This window comes from Ascaphus truei, chromosome 10 (genome assembly GCF_040206685.1).
Source record: "Ascaphus truei isolate aAscTru1 chromosome 10, aAscTru1.hap1, whole genome shotgun sequence".
NCBI classification, from domain to species: Eukaryota; Metazoa; Chordata; class Amphibia; order Anura; family Ascaphidae; genus Ascaphus; species Ascaphus truei.
Window position 1 is genome coordinate 35,518,538 of NC_134492.1, and position 16,378 is coordinate 35,534,915.

General features: G+C 42.0%; 1 protein-coding gene across 1 annotated transcript in view; it reads left to right on the forward strand.

The window, feature by feature from the left end:
- The first annotated feature begins 10,629 nt into the window (after positions 1 to 10,629).
- Positions 10,630 to 16,378, forward strand: part of CACNA1E (calcium voltage-gated channel subunit alpha1 E) — a 132,039-nt gene continuing 126,290 nt past the window's right edge. Inside the window, exon 1 of the mRNA XM_075615479.1 lies at positions 10,630 to 10,696. Within this exon, the coding sequence (XP_075471594.1) occupies positions 10,630 to 10,696 (67 nt within the window). The remainder of the gene's footprint in view (positions 10,697 to 16,378) is intronic.

Below are 16,378 nucleotides of genomic sequence, written 5' to 3' on the forward strand. Positions count from 1 at the left end.
TGAGCGGTTCGCCCTCATTGGCTGGAACCGTTCACGTGATGCGGCCGTCACCAGCCAAGAACAAATCTGCAGATCACACCAGGAGACAGCCGCCCTGCAGCTCCACGCGGCACGCACGCTGCAGCATAGCGCTGCTATTGTTTTTTTTTAAGTTATTTTCAGGCGGCGCCGCTACACACAGCACCGCACGCGTTTTCCTGTATAATCAGGGCCTGGGGCAGTGATTAAACCAAAAAACAAATTACAGAAATCATATGTAGGTTTACATACCATTAGCGACGTGCGGCAGACTCCTGAAGAGACTTTGAAATTTGTTTCTGGAAGGCCACGGCTGAGTCACATGAGCGGTTCAGCCAATGAGGATGAACTGCTCACGGCCACGCCTCCACCACGCCTCTCTGTCTCCTCTCACTGCCTCCTCTCCTTGATCAAGATGCCGCTTGGTGGCAGCGTGAGGGTGATGTCACCGGATCGGGCTGCCACTCAGCGGCATCTGGTATAATCGTAGCCTAAGACCGAGCTCATACACTCCGCTTGCTTGCGTGAGTGCGAGCTCCATCCGTGCCGCGCTTCTGTCGCACAGGCGATCTGTGCTCATAGTGTTGCGGGCATGGCGGGGGCGTGGTGGACACATCACGGACGTGTCACAAAGCTGGTTCGCCCTCATTGGCTGAACCAGCTCACGGGGCGCTTACGTCATGCGGCAGCCGCCTGAGAAGACAAAATTTATTGTCTTCTCAAAACGCTGCCGCGTCAACGCGCTACTTCGCTGGCAGGTGCGCAGGCTAACTGCTATAGCCAAGTACTGAATTGTGCCTGAAGTGCGCGCACGTAGAGATGGCGCCACTATAAGCTCGGCCTTACATGCAGGAGTAGGGTTCCTAATAGCCGCATTTAGGCGTATCAGTTTTGCGAGCGGCTCCCTTCTGCATGTAATACTCGGCGATCGTGACCGCAGGCAGAGCCGAGAACCAGGGGGGATCGACACCCTATATGTAATACTACTAGCAGTGCTAGCTGCAAACTGAGAGATATGATTTATAAAGCTGCTATCAAGCTATTAATATATTAGAGATCGATACACAAGCTGGTAGTTTACTTATATCATAGGGCATTAGTTGTACATTGTAAACATAGAGGGTACTGATACCTAATGATTTTATTGTGACTTCACGTAATATATGTAGCAGGCTATAATGACTTTTCAGTAATCACCAGCCTCCCAAAGCAGTTGCACTGATCCAAACTGACCTGGTGTGTGTCAACATTGCTGCAACTATTATCACTCATAGTCAATTGGTTACAGAGCGTACTGCTATTTCTATTCATCTAGAACTGTTATTATGTTGTAGATAGATATTTTCATACCAGCAACTGTCTACCCATATCATAGAAACTTAATTAGAGGATTAGAAATATAGAGGGTACTGATCCCTATACATCTTGTGGTGAATTAATGAAATATTTTCAGTAACATTGGTTATTGGTCTAATTAACCCGTTAACGATCGTTTGCTACCACTGATCACATTGACTCAAGCTGACTAAACTGTGGTTAACATTGCCACAGTTAACATTGCTTGTGGTCAATTGGGTATATTTCCTACATGCTTCTCCTTACCTATTCCCTGTGCACATTACAGAAGGGCTCTTTCCCTGGTCGTTGGACGCATTCGTTGTTAACACAGTGGTAGCTCCTGTGATTTTAATATGTCTATTCAGCTTTTACACCTGCTTGATAGAGTTGAAGTGTAGATTCACCTCGTAGTTCTTATCTCCTAGATGTATAATACTTGGTTTGCTACTACCTAAGGGTATTTATCCCAACATTATTATCTATACAAACCAAGCCCATTATCACAGGTCACTAACCTCGGTAGTATTAGTAGTAGTATTAAGTACCTTAGGAAGGTGTTAGACACCTATTAACACTCAAGTTTTAGTTTTTTTTATCCCACCGGAGTCTTTACTGTATTACAGGTAGACATATCTCATCAATGGGGTTATTAGCCATTATCTAAGGAGAACTAAATTATGACTCTAATATATTTCCTATTACCTTAGAAGGTCATCTCTATCAGGGTGCACTTCCATATAGTGAAGATCATCCCCCATTTCCCTCTTTACACATTGAGGGAAATTATATTTTTATGTTGACCATATTTTCTTGAATACATCAGGACCTGATTGTAGCCCTGAAGGTATCTCCACTTGGCTGACCCCGGCACCTATCAGAGTGCCGAGATTAGAGTCCTCTTCTGCGTCGATATTGGATTTTAATACCATTTATTTTAATAAAATTGTTAATAAAGAAGTTTTTTTAAATTCATATCAATTCACATTCAGCAGGGAGGTTGAGTGCCCATAACTGGGTTTTCTTTATTTAGTAATATACCAGGCACTAGGCTATTGGAATTATCCAGCCATTAGGGACATCTCCCGCAGTCCATCTGGAATTTTATTATACATTGGGACTTCTGTTGACGCTCGATCTCCTACAGACTTAGTGATTGCCACCAGAGTAGTTGTGTTATATGCACTTTATCCATTGACTGTTTAGGTCCTCCAATATTTTGTTATATTAGACTTTTTATCCTGTTTACATGTTTGTTTGTCCCTTCCCATATTCTCCTTCATAGGACATGGGTTTATTTTCTTAAAGTGTTTGGACATCCCCCCCACCATATATTCTCACCTGGTTTTTGGAGCGTGCGCTTCCTTCTCATCAAAGTACATAAATAGAAATAATATGGTAGCACAGTTCAGCATAGTTTCACTCTACTCCCTTTGTGTGAAGACGGAGGAATAATGATTCTTATACCACTTTGCTCCGATATGTGACTGACCCGTTAACTCAAACTGTTATTCGATTGCTTCTATCTTATGTGGAACTGAGACTATTGCACATTAAACAGTCTCCATCCTCAGCTTTATATAATGGGAAGATAGGTATAGTAATAGCCTTACCTGTGGTGCAAAGCAAGGAGAATAAGGGGCAATGTGAACAGAGGAAATGGGTCCCAGTACGGTACAGTATTTCCGGAGCCAGCTCTGCTTCTAGTGGTTATAAAATGCAAGACTACCTACTGTGTACTTCTGACTAAGTCGCCATTCTGCTCAAAGTGCACCAGCTTGTTAAACTCTTTAAAAAAAATTTTTTTAATCTCTATTCTGGTATTATTAAAAATGAATACATTTATAAAGGGACCTAGCTAGCATTTGACATGGTGTTTTAAAGGGAACCCAAAATATTACATTTTTGCGTAATACCCTTATTAAAAAAAAGTTTGATATGACTAACATTTTGCAGAGTTAGGGAGGATCAACATCATTGGGTTTAGGTGTTAATGCAATTAGTAACATTAGGAATAGCTAAGTAAAGTCACTGCATGAAAAGATAACAGCATGAAATAAAAGAGGTAGCAGAAACACTAGTAAATAGTGCAATTATTAGAAATAATCAACATTTTGGTCTCATTGTTGAACCTTCCTAAAGTTCAGTATGAGGTTACTCTCTGTAAGAATAGATTAGCCACAGGTCCCACGATACCCTTTCTGGGAATTGTTGATTCTGCTACATTGAAAGCTATTTATTAACGTATCTTGGCTTCCCCGGTTTTGGATTTGGGAGACTTTGATAAATAACTCCCTTTGGCTCAGATCCACTAGAGCTCCATTAAGTGAGCTAACATGCATCTTAAAACCTCAATAACACTGCGTTTGGACCTGTTTTTTTGTCCTGAACAGGGTATTGCGTTACGTATAATCGGTGTTCGTGCCAATGAGAGGCAAAGGAAGGGTTCCCCTTAACAACGCATATCCACAAAGATCTGTTAAACTCAACGCAGAGATTTAAATTGATGTTAGTTAAGTCATTCCTAAAGGTGACATTTCTCGCATCTAGACCCTGAGAGAGTCCCATATTTGGGAAGTACCATGTGACTTATATACCTCCCCAAACACTCCTTTACAGTATATATCATGTGGAGAGATACCTGTGCACAAAACTGAACATACCGGGGAAATATGCTAATTTGAAAATGCAACATATAATAAACTATCAAAATTAGCATATTTCCCAGGTATGTTCAGTTTTGTGCACGGGTATCTCTCCACGTGTTATATAAAGGAGTTTTTGGGGAGGTACAGTATATAAATCACTTGATACTTTACAAAAATAGTACGCATCCTCTCAAATCATATTTCAGGGTCTGGATGGGAGTAACACTCCCTTTAGGTGAGACATACTTAGCACCATGTTATTTGAAGCTAACGCAAGTTTGTGCAAATTTACCACGGTGTTAAACCTATGTATTGTGCCTGTAACTGTTTTGATCAGTTGTGTGATTAACCACATCACTGGCAAAGGCATCTTCAATCTATTGCAGGCCCATTTTGTAGCAATGGAATTAATTATAAATATATGTTGAAATATTCTTAACCTAAGGATAGTATTTATCTTTATCTACAGTGTATTTGTAGTTTACAATTAGTTTTCCATTTACATTGAGGGATGGCCTTTCTTAAGAGTAGACACTTCCGACAGAAGCCAATATCTGACTGACACCAAGAGAATGAGACTGGGCTGAAACTTTTGGTATTTATTAAAGAAGTTAATTCTCGAGCCTCTGAGGAAGAGCAGTGATGTACGCTTCCTACAAGGTAGCTAGAGTGAATCTCACTTTTGATGAATATCAGCATTAAATGTTCTCCATCCATTGTGCGCTGTAACAAATATTTATTTTCTTAATAAAGAATAACAGCTAATATGATGTTCTAGTGTTCCTGTCATTGAACGGAGCACCATCAGCAGCAGTAACCAAGACGGAGGAAAGCGATTCTGACGGCAGTGGGTTATTACCCTGCAGTCCTGGCTCGACTTTCTGAGTGATTTACCTTACTTCAGCTGGGATGTGACAGCAGTGTGATGTAACATTTGCAAATCTTGCCTGGGTGTAGGAAGCCTCTGCATTTGCAATGCAGCCTAAGCACATCTCTAAGATGTTCCATTTTCACCGCCTTATTAAGGAGTTTGATCCTGTCCCACTTGTCATTTTCAGTCTGGATTTTGCTCAAATTCCAATTTTCTTAATTGGAACTGATCTTGTTACAGTATTGCAGAGCTAGTGTCAGTTTGCGCAAGCATGATCTCATGTGCAGAGAAATGAGTGGGACATGACTGTATGTACAGCCAGGCAGTATCTTGTAGAGAATAGAATAGAGAATAGAATCTTCGCAATATCACAAAGATACCCCCTTTCCTCTGTTACTCGACTGCTAAAACTCTGACTCAGGCCCTCATTCTCTCCCGTCTCGATTACTGTAACCTCCTGCTGTCCGGCCTTCCTGCCTCTCACCTGTCTCCCTTACAATCTATACTGAACGCTGCTGCCAGAATCACTCTACTCTTTCCTTTATCTGTCTCAGCGCCTCCCCTGCTGAAATCCCTTTCCTAGCTTCCTATAAAATCCCGCATCAGACACTCAATTCTCCTCCTCACTTTTAAAGCTTTACACTCTTCTGCTACTCCTTACATCTCAGACCTAATTTCTCGCTATGCCCCATCCCGACTCTTCCGTTCTGCTCAAGGATGTCTTCTCTCTACCCCCTTTGTATCTAAAGCCCTCTCCCATCTTAAACCTTTCTCACTGACTGCCCCACACCTCTGGAATGCCCTTCCCCTCAATACCCGACTAGCACCCTCTCTATCCACCTTTAATAACCACCTTAAAACACACTTGCTTAAAGAAGCATATGAGTAACACCGTGGCTAATAGTATACACGATATATAAAGCTTGGCCCCCTGCAGACGCACTTACCAGAATGCCCTCCTACTGTCTCTGTACGTTCTCCCTACCAATTAGATTGTAAGCTCTTCGGAGCAGGGACTCCTCTTCCACAATGTTACTTTTATGTCTGGAGCACTTATTCCCATGATCTGTTATTTGTATTATTTGTTATTTATGATTGTCACGTGTATTACTGCTGTGAAGCGCTATGTACATTAATGGCGCTATATAAATAAAGACATACATACAGAGAAGTGTTTTTCAACCTGTATTCTGAAGAGCCAAGAGTTTCAACAAAAAACTGCTTACAATAGTGGACATTTTAAGACACCAATATTCTTTTTTTGCTACAGTTTTTATTTAAGAAAGAATGGTTACAGTATTTAACTGTCATAATATGATTTCTAAACTAGGCTTTTTACTTAATAAATATATATATACAATACGCTTTAAAGGGGGGGGCGGGGGAAAGAGAAGAGAGATAGCATTGTGATTGGGCAATAGAATGTGACGTCAAGCGGCAGCAGCGCAAAAAGACTCTATTCAGAGTCTTTCCTCCGATCTGTCGGCTCAACACTCACTGCCGTGTGCGCGCGGCCGAACTATATAAAGTCAGGCTTAACACAGCCAATTATAAGTGCTGGGCGCGCACGGCGGAGCAAGCGCGCGCACTACTGTATATTCCGGGCCTTAGAGGTTGCTGCTCCGTTTGAATCTCTCTTGGATATCCTGCTCTCTGTTCCTCTCTCGTGGTGTTACTCCATGGAGTGCCCTCCGGCAACCCACTGCTGTAAACGAGGGTTCCTCTGTGTAGGAGTATCTAGGTACTCTCAGCTGACCGCAGCTCCTCTCTCCAGCGTTTGCAAAATTACAAGCAACTGCTCACAACATGAACACGTGACCCTACGCGTTTCATCAGTCTAACGCTGATTTCATCAGGGGGTAGGTACTGACTGGACTACTGATGCTTAAATATATCCTTAGTCCAATCACAGAAGACTTAATTAGTTAAAATTGTATGCATATGATTCAATTCAAATACTAACACACTTAATAAATGCAGATTCTAAAAGGATTTTACTTATTTATCAAAATATCATTAATTGAATATCTCAATACTAGTAATTAATTAGTATCATTTAAATAGACATATTTCTATATAAACGGCTAATTAGAGGATACAGTAGCAAAGACATTATATTACTTTCCAATGAAATTAACTTTAAAACTACATAATATTATATGATCTCACTTATTTGGAAAATGTGGATACTATATGAGATCAATTGACCATTTGTAAATAGTGTAAAAAACAACAATCAATGGTTCACAATGCATTTTGATATAATGATCAAACAATTACTATATCTCCTTGATCAATATACACGCGTCCCTAAAGACACATATAATTTAGACCAACAGAGCATCTAATCAATAATATCTATTACTATAATTGTAATGCACGTTGTGCTCAAAGATTACATACATATACCATAACAATGTGCAAGATCATGAGAGGCTATAGTCAACTGAATATATATATTTAATTTTAAGTTTATACCAAGATAATAATCTTGAAAAGGATTGACTTCAGATTTGTCAATGTGTAATATTCCAAATTAATAAATGATCATTTAATGGAATACAGATAAAGAGGAGGGAAAAGATAGGGAAAGAAAGAAAACCTTTCCGGAACATCTTAACCAACGAGTCAACAAGTATCATAACCTAAACAGCAATGCCTGTACAACAATCATATACAAAACGACACATTATATGTGATATAGGTAAATAACCATTTGTGTATATTAAATTGACTTATAATTGTGCAAACTAAATAAGCCATGATAACATGGACTATTAAGTGACTATACTTAATAAAGAATATATATTTTCAATTTAGATTTTGACTGTAAAATGTAAACTAACTATTATACATATGTTTTAAATTATTTGGGATATTATGTGTTAATAACTTAGAATTAATTATTAATTGTGATAATGTGAATTTAATAGTGATGAATTAAATGTGAACTACTAACTAAATATTATAATCTGTAGTTTATGACTTCACCCAGAACCTCCCATGAACATAAAACAAAGGGAACATGCCAAGCATGTTCAAACCAGACCTATGAAACAAATTGATAAGCAGGAAAGGGAGAACCAATCAAACTACAGTGCTAATGTCTATACACTCATTTAGACCTTTTGGGAAGAATGTATCGAGTACATAAATCCAATCTGTCTCTCTAAGATTTAACCTTTTATGTCTATCACCACTAAGTAAGGAAGACCCAATGGCTTCAACACCCATTACCAATAACGAAGCAGGGTCTTTATTATGCTTGTCCATATAATCTGGATAAACTGTGTGACTGTAAACCGTGTATAATAATTTGGCGGTGTTCCAAAAAGCGCGTACTCAAGGTACGCGCTGTCCGCCCTATATATTGGAAGCCACAAAGGCAACCAATAATATAGACAATGAATGTGGATAAACAGTTAATCCTGCCTTGTACTGGATGCATACAACCATTGGAGTGGGATCTCACTTGATCAGTTTTATTAAGGTGCTTGCATGTCAAATATTTTGTTTTTCCACATGAAAAATTACCATTTATAGCTTTACCATGATGTTATTCTTTATATTTTTTAGATTACTTGGGGCTATCAATGTTTTCACATTACATGCTTTTTGGAATACTATTGGTATTTTCAAGGGCAACTTTATTCCAAAGATTGGGTCATTTAACATAATTGGCCAATGTTTATTTAGAATAGATCTAATTTTCCAGGCCGCATTATTGAATTGTGTGACAAACACTGGTATTTTTTAATTGGCTTCTTTTCCTATCAAATGATTATCTCTTGACACCGAGTCTAGTGTTTTCTTACTTGACTTATCTAGAAGGCTGTTTTCATTGATTTGACCTACCTGTTTAAATGTTTCTTGCATCTTTTTCTTATCATAGCCCTTGGCTACAAATTTGTCCACCAGTGTTTGACCCTGGGTCAAGAAATCAGAGTCCAGGAACAATTTCTGTCCTGAAGAACTGTCCCCTGCGAATATTTTCAAGCCATTTTTTGTAATGATTGCTACTATTATGTAAGTAGCTGTTTGTCTAAACCTGTTTGAAGTGTATTTTTGTGGTAATTTTTTCATTAGTATCTATTCTAAATTCCAGAAACTGCATTTTCTTTGTCCATCTCATATATGAACCGTAAACCCATGTAATTTCTGTCAAATGATGTCAAAATTGCCCTTAAATCCTCCAACTCTCCATCCCAAATTAATTAAAGGTCGTCTATGAAACGGCCATAGAACACCAGACCCGCCCCCAGCCGCGCATCTCCCCACACATGCAATTCCTCCCACAATCCCATGTATAGGTTAGCCTAGCTTGGGGCGAATCTGGTGCCCATGGCCGTTCCACAGATTTGCAAATAATATTGATCTTCAAATAAAAAATAATTGTGCTCCAAAATAAAACTAATTGCTTTTAAAATGAAATCCTTCTGTGTACTGCAAAAATTGGGATCTGAATTAAAAAAATGTTCAACTGCTTTCAAACCCTTGTGATGATTTATACAGTCACACGTGGCCCACATACCAGTATAAGTTGACTTCCATGGAATCCCAGAGATGGAGTCGATGATGTGCAGCGTAGCCCTCAAATATGATTTTAATTTGACCACAAATGACTGCAGAAAATAATCTACATATTGGGGCACACTGGACGTCATCGACTCCACTCATGAGACTATTGGTCTTCCTGGTGGCTGTTCAATATTCTTATGTAACTTAGGAATGTGATAAAATATAGAGGTTCTGGGATATTTATAGAAAAGAAATTCTGATTTCTTTATGACACCAACTGTTTGGGCTCCCATTAGGAGACTCTTAAATGTTTTTTGATATGTCTACATCGGATCACTGATTGCTAAACTTAATTTCCACTGAATCATAAGACCTTTTTAAAGAGTTTTTGAAGAAAAAGTAGAATGCTACTGGTATAGATGTGCCTTGTTTGTTTTTTGTTACCTTTTTTTAATATCATAATATATACAGTATATATATATATATATATATATATATATATATATATATATATATATATATATATATATATATATATATATATATATATATATATATATATATATATATATATATATGAAGACAGCTCCAGGAGTCATTAGTTCAAGCAAAGTTATTTAATTAATTTACAGTAAGTCATAATACATTTAAGGCATTCAAATTATACTAAACCAACATAAAATAATGGTGCAGGGTGCTTCTGATTCACCCCTTGATTCTCTTACCATAAGAAAAGGGCATGTCCTCCAATGGTTCCCACTTTTGCCATTGAATTGAGGATAGTTGATGATTAGTATGCTGGTTTTATAATCCCAATGATTAGATAGACAGAAAAGAAAGTGCAGTCGGAGGAGTGGCTAGAGAGCACAGGGTAAGGTGTGAGTAGTTGAAGAGTTAAATTCCTCACTGTGCAGGCTTAGGAGATCACACCCTGGCTGTAAACTATGCGAGGCTGTTGACAGTGAGCTCCTAAATTGGAAAAGGGCTGTTCTTTAAAAGGCAGGAAGTTGCTCCCTGTCAATGTTTCCAAGCTTGCTACAGACATGTTTATGTTTCTCAGAGGGATTGCATGAACCAGGAGCGTGTAAACTTTTTATGCTGCACCCCCCCTGCCTGCTCTGCCGGTCGCCCCCCCACTTATTACCTCGCGTGGCGTCAAATGACGCCGCAGGGTTGTGTGACATCACGTGACCAGCAGCGTCATTTGACACCACGTCACCGTGGCAACCGTGACGTCACATGACCCCGCGACGCCATTTAACGCCGTGTTGCTATGGTCACACGTCCAGAAGCCGGCTGAACCTCGGTAAGTAGAGGTTGCAGAGGCCTCGCGCGTTTCCCCGGCCTTTAATTTAAATGCTTTGGGGAAGAGGAGAAGGGAGAAGGAGTGGCTCAGTGAGTAAAGACACTGACTGGCACTGAGTTTGAAGTAGGGGAACCTGGTTCAATTACTGGTGTTGGCTCCTTGTGACCTTGGGCAAAAAAAAAATAGATTGTAAGCTCCATGGGGCAGGGACCTGTGCTTGAAAAATGTCCCTGTAAAGCGCTGCGGAAAACTAGCAGCGCTATAGAAAAACATGCTAAAAACAAACAAAAGAAAAAGAGCGCGGGGCCTCTGCAGCTGCCTGCGCCCCTCCAAACAAATCCCCTGCCCCCCCTGGGCCTCACGCCTGGCACTGAATGCCACAGAAGCAAGTTGCTGAGAAGGATTTGCCTGGGAACTGCAGGACACCTTTGCCTACAAAGGAAGGCGTCAAACAGAACACCACAGAAGCAGCTTCTGGGAAGCAGCTTCTGGGAAGCACTGACAGGGAGCAACTTCCTGCTTTATAAAGAACAGTTCTTTTCCAATTAGGAGCCCATTGCCACCAGCCTAGCATAGCTTGCAGCTAGGGTGTGATCTCCTAAAGATTTAACTCTTCAATCTTTCACATACAGATTTTCTGTCTGTCAGGTTAAGCGCGGTATACATCAGACGTATGTATGTATGTCTTTATTTATAAATAGTGTGTAAAGAGAAAAGAGAAGAGGTCCCAGGAAAGAGCAGTGTGGTACCCCCACAGAGAGATAGATACAGGAGGAGGAGGTGTTGGCAAAAGAGACACTGAAAGTACGATGGGAGAGGTAAGAGGAGATCCAGGATAGAGCTTTGTTACGAATACCTATAGTATGGACAATGTGAAGGACAAGAGGGTTGTCCACAGTATCAAATGCTGTAGAGAGGTCAAGTAATATGAGCAGAGTGTAATGAGAGGGAGAGAGAGAGAGGGAGAGAGAGAGAGATCTCTGTGGCATAATAAAATAACAATTTATTTTAAAAAGGGAGTACAAGTGTAGATGAAAACGAGTTGTAGCTGCATCTCAGCAGGTAGCAGGACTGATATATACCTGGCGTTGCATGGTCATGGAAATGCGGCGTCACGTGACGCTGCGTCATTAATGCCACGACCCTGCAGGGGGAGGTGGCCCGGTGTAAGTGCCCATGAATGACAACATGTTTAATCCACCACTGATTCCAGTGTTAACAATGGAACAACAGTTGCGGCACATTTGTTCTGTCATCAGGTAGCAGGACTGATGTATCCCTCCTGTTGGTGGGGAGGAGGGGATCCGATGTGTCCCACGTGCTGATTTGCCTCACACGATCCAGACCGGCACAGGTCTGTATTCTAGGTGGTTGATCAGCTGTAAGGGGAGGCTATAGCGCAAGGCGAACGTAGCCCAACGCGTTTCATCACAACACGTATAAAATATAATATTAAAAAAAACACACAATCTATCAGGCACCCAGAACACCCTAGCTTTCGACAAAGCTAGGGTGCTCTGGAAGCCTGATAGATTGGGATCTGGGTTTTTTTTATATTATATTTTATACACTCTTTGTTGCACACAAATATTAGTCTAATCATAGTGAGTAGCAGTTTTTTCTCTGGTACATGTATTGAACTTCAATGAACCTTTTAGTCTCATCTCGACATCATCTCACCTGTTGGTGACATTATGTTGCTTACGGTTTCTAAGGACTCAAAGAAGGCATCACACAGAGAGGCACCACGCAGAGAATCTTCATGGTTGCTGCATGTGCTGCGGTAGTGTATATAGGTATTGAACTGCAGAATTCTTCAGCTACACATTTTCCTCCACAATCCAAATTATTGGGAAAAGTACAATTCTAGTTGTGTTAGCCCACCTCCCCAGCGGTGTAAGATATTTGCAACACTTTCCTGTTTGTGATCATTTGTTGCTAATGTTCACAGCAGAAAAGGAGATCCTGGCACTCGGTCTTAGCAAAATGAAGATTTAATCATAGCCAAAAAGTCCAATGTTTCAATTGCACATGCAGTCTTTCTCAAGGTGAGGGCTTCTACTGATTGCTAATGTTCACAGCAGTTTGAGCTGCAAACTGTAACAATAGACAGTTACCTTAGTAATACAGTATAAGGATACATTGTAGTTGCTGAGATACACAGAATGGAGGATTGATTGAAGCTGAAAGTTAGCCCTTACATGAACCAGGGAAAGCAGGATCTTTGCTGATCGATCACAGGACAAAGAATCGACAGCTTAAGTAATTCGTTTTTATTAAAGGTAATCAAATGCTGCATATATTAAAAGAAGAAAATACAATTTTGTTTTAAAGTGCAGTGAGTCATTCTGCTTTACTTCTTGCTCCTTATATCCTTCAGCTGTAATTGAACAACATTGAACAATGAAGAGCATTTTTCATTTCTCACCTATGGACACTGCTAAGCAAAAATGACTAATATACAGTAAATGTGTTTTAGCGCACAAATATAAATGTAAAGCATTTTGAAATTAAAAAATGCTTTATAAATATGTTATTGCTTTTATAATCAGGATGTACAATTGGACCTCAGGAGTCCACTGCAGGTGGAAATTAAAACCATTGCTCACTGGATGGGTTAGATCCAGTAATGCAACTCCTTCTGGTGGGGAATATACATGAATTTGGTGCAATCTGCTCTTTGATGTGGTACAAGAATTTTCTTCAATATCCATTTACGCTGGCATAATTTAAAGAGAAAAGAACTCCCAGACCCAAACATCAATACGTTCCAATAAAATATTGAGCTGAATACGTCCTCCTCTCACAGGTCCTTAAGAGACCCCCACCCCAAAATGTCTCACTCGCATAAGTAGAGTAAATGTGTCCCAAGAACCTTTGCACACTGAGGAAGAGATGCAACTGCAAATCCACTCTAAGGCTTTGGTCCCGCTGCGTCCGGCAGCGCACGCGGCCGCGTGCACGTTACTCACCAGACGGGGTATCCTCCCAAGCCGGTCCCAGTTCCCCCTCGCTGCATGGCTCACTACACGCGGTGATGCGTCAGCCGGCAGGTGATGCAAGAGAATTGCGATCCCGAGCGGTGACGCGTCACGTGGTGCGCTGATGAGCCTATCAGCGGTGGGGGCTGGAGCTGTCAGAGCTTCCCCCACCTCCAAAAGGTAGGGGGTGAAGCGTGTGTGTGTGTGTGTATGTGTATATGTGTGTGTGTGTTGGAGGAGGGACGGACCGACGGAGGGAGGGATCAGCACGGAGGAGGGCATGTGTGGGGGGGGGGGGGGAGCTGCTTACCTTCCAGCCGGCAGCAGCACCCTCCTGCAGCCCGGGAGACCGACCCCCGCTGCAGCCATCCACTGGAGGGGGGGGGGGGGATCGGACGGGAGCTGCAGAGGGCATGTGGAGGGGGGGGGAGTAGCCCAGAGAGCAGCAGAGGGCATGTGGGGGGTCCCTCCTGCAGCCCGGGAGACCCCCGCTGCAGCCCTCCGCTCAAACCACGCCCCCCCGGCCGCTGCTCCCGCTCCATACAGACCGCAGATAGCGGTCAAGTGCCTCTCCACGCGCCGCCTGTCTGCAGTGCGGGTGTGTGGTCTGAGGCAGCGGGGCCTTAGCCTAAGACTACGCCCTCGGTCTGTGCAGTGCTGCAGGTGTCAAGACGGGGAGGGGTGGGGGGACATGGCGGGGGCACAGCCATGATGTCACCCAGCAGGTTCGCCCTCATTGGCTGAACCGCTGGGGGGCGTGGCCAGCACTCTGTCGCTAGTCCTGAACACAGTTTTCCTGTCTTCAGACAAATCTGGCGGGCCCGGCCCCATTGAGGGGCGGTTCTTGTCCCTGCAGCGCACGCCATAGCGCTCGCTGCAGCAGCCAGTGGGGACCTGGCCTAAGTGTCAACGTGACATCGTGCTGCCCATTGACCACCCTTAATACACATCTCCCTTGGCTTGGTCTTTAATCTTTTTTTAATTTAATGGCTTGTGCAGACCTCTCAGCACCAGCCAAACAAACTCCATAGAATCAGGTTTTAGACAGTGTTAGGAATTTGTGGGGGAAACCTGAGTGCCTGCCGTCCACAGCTGCCTAACACAGGAGGACACGTTCTGAAAGGCTTTGCTGACAGACCTCGGGCTCCCCTCGCTATGAGTCCTCATCTTTCAACAGTAAGCCATTCAACACGAAAGAAAGCAAAGAATAAAAAAAGAGGCAGGTGTAGGAACAGAGGGCCCCACTGCAGATACTTCTGTTGCTATGGAAACCGGTGACTTACTCAGTTGCTAGAGCTAGGGGGTAAAACACCTTTAAGAGGAGGAAACAGATTCATGTGAGGGCCTCTTTTAATCAGATATGATCCCCATGCGCAGCAATGCCGTTTAAGGGCCTGCATTGCATGGCTGTGCAATGCTTTTCAGGTTCTTGCAGGTCTACGTATTAAGGCAAAAGTAGTGCTTATTCCTTGGCAAAAAAACCTGCAATAGATACATTTAACAAAAAATCCTATTGATTTTAATGGGATTTGTTTTTGTTTAATACATGTGGAGCAATTATTTTGCCCCAGAATTGCAGCAGTTCTGCCTTTATACATACACCTCTGTGACATGAATTATTCAGGCTTGCCCATAGCTTTCATAGGACTAGTCTTTACCTGAGCTACAGGCCAGCGAGGGGGGGAGGGGGGAAAGTGTCATTTGTTAAGACCATTCACTGCAGGAGCGGGAGCGCAGGAAAGGGAGCCCAGGCCGACCTGGAATCATTAATGAGGAAGATATGACAGTAAATCACTACAGTGCGATAGTGCTGATGGGGCCACACAGAAACTTCCATTGACTTAAATGTGAGTTTTCCATACAATAATGCCCAGAGTTCAACACACAGATATAGACTTCCTTTTATATTCATTGAAAAAAAGGGAAATATATCTTCTTCTTCAGCGTATACAGTGTATACAGGAACGAAAGTAAAACGAAATCTGCAATTAGAGGTAGTTTGTTATTAATAGCAAGTCCCACAGCGAGGTCTGCACCCAACAAGACCCTGGGATCTGACTGGCTGGTAAATGCTTAAAGCAGCTTGTTATACCTTCTGCTAAGCACCACCCTCAAACTCTGCATTAAGGAAAGTTTATTAGAGTCGAATCCCACCCTGCATATCATTTTCCCACTTTTACATATAATTCAAATATTTTTTACTCATAAACAAGACTATAGAACTCCAAATACCCTCCCCCCCCAAAAAAACACCAATATATGGTGTACATAACAATACAAAATACAATTATATTTTGAATTCAAATATTCATGCTACCCTCCCCCTCCTGCATTCTCTTAGCAAGGTGCAAGCACAGGAGAGAAACAGGAGGTCAGGGAGATATTTTACCCAATAAAAAACTGCTCGCAGTATAATTATTTTTGTAGTTTCTTACTTGGTGAATCTGAACTACTTAAATACCTGTGTAAGCTTTCATTATGCTCCATTTTGGTGTTTAAAAACAGACAACGCTGTGGAATGCAGAGGCCCCGCTCTCTTCCCCACTGATTGCCGGGGGGAGAGCGTGGGGGCTCTCACCTTCTCCTTTGCGCCGCCCTCCTCCTCCTGCAGCATTGCGGCATCAAATGACGCTGCGACGTCACATGGCGACGCGTTGCCATGACAACATGACTGCCCATGGCGTTGCATGGTCATGGAAAT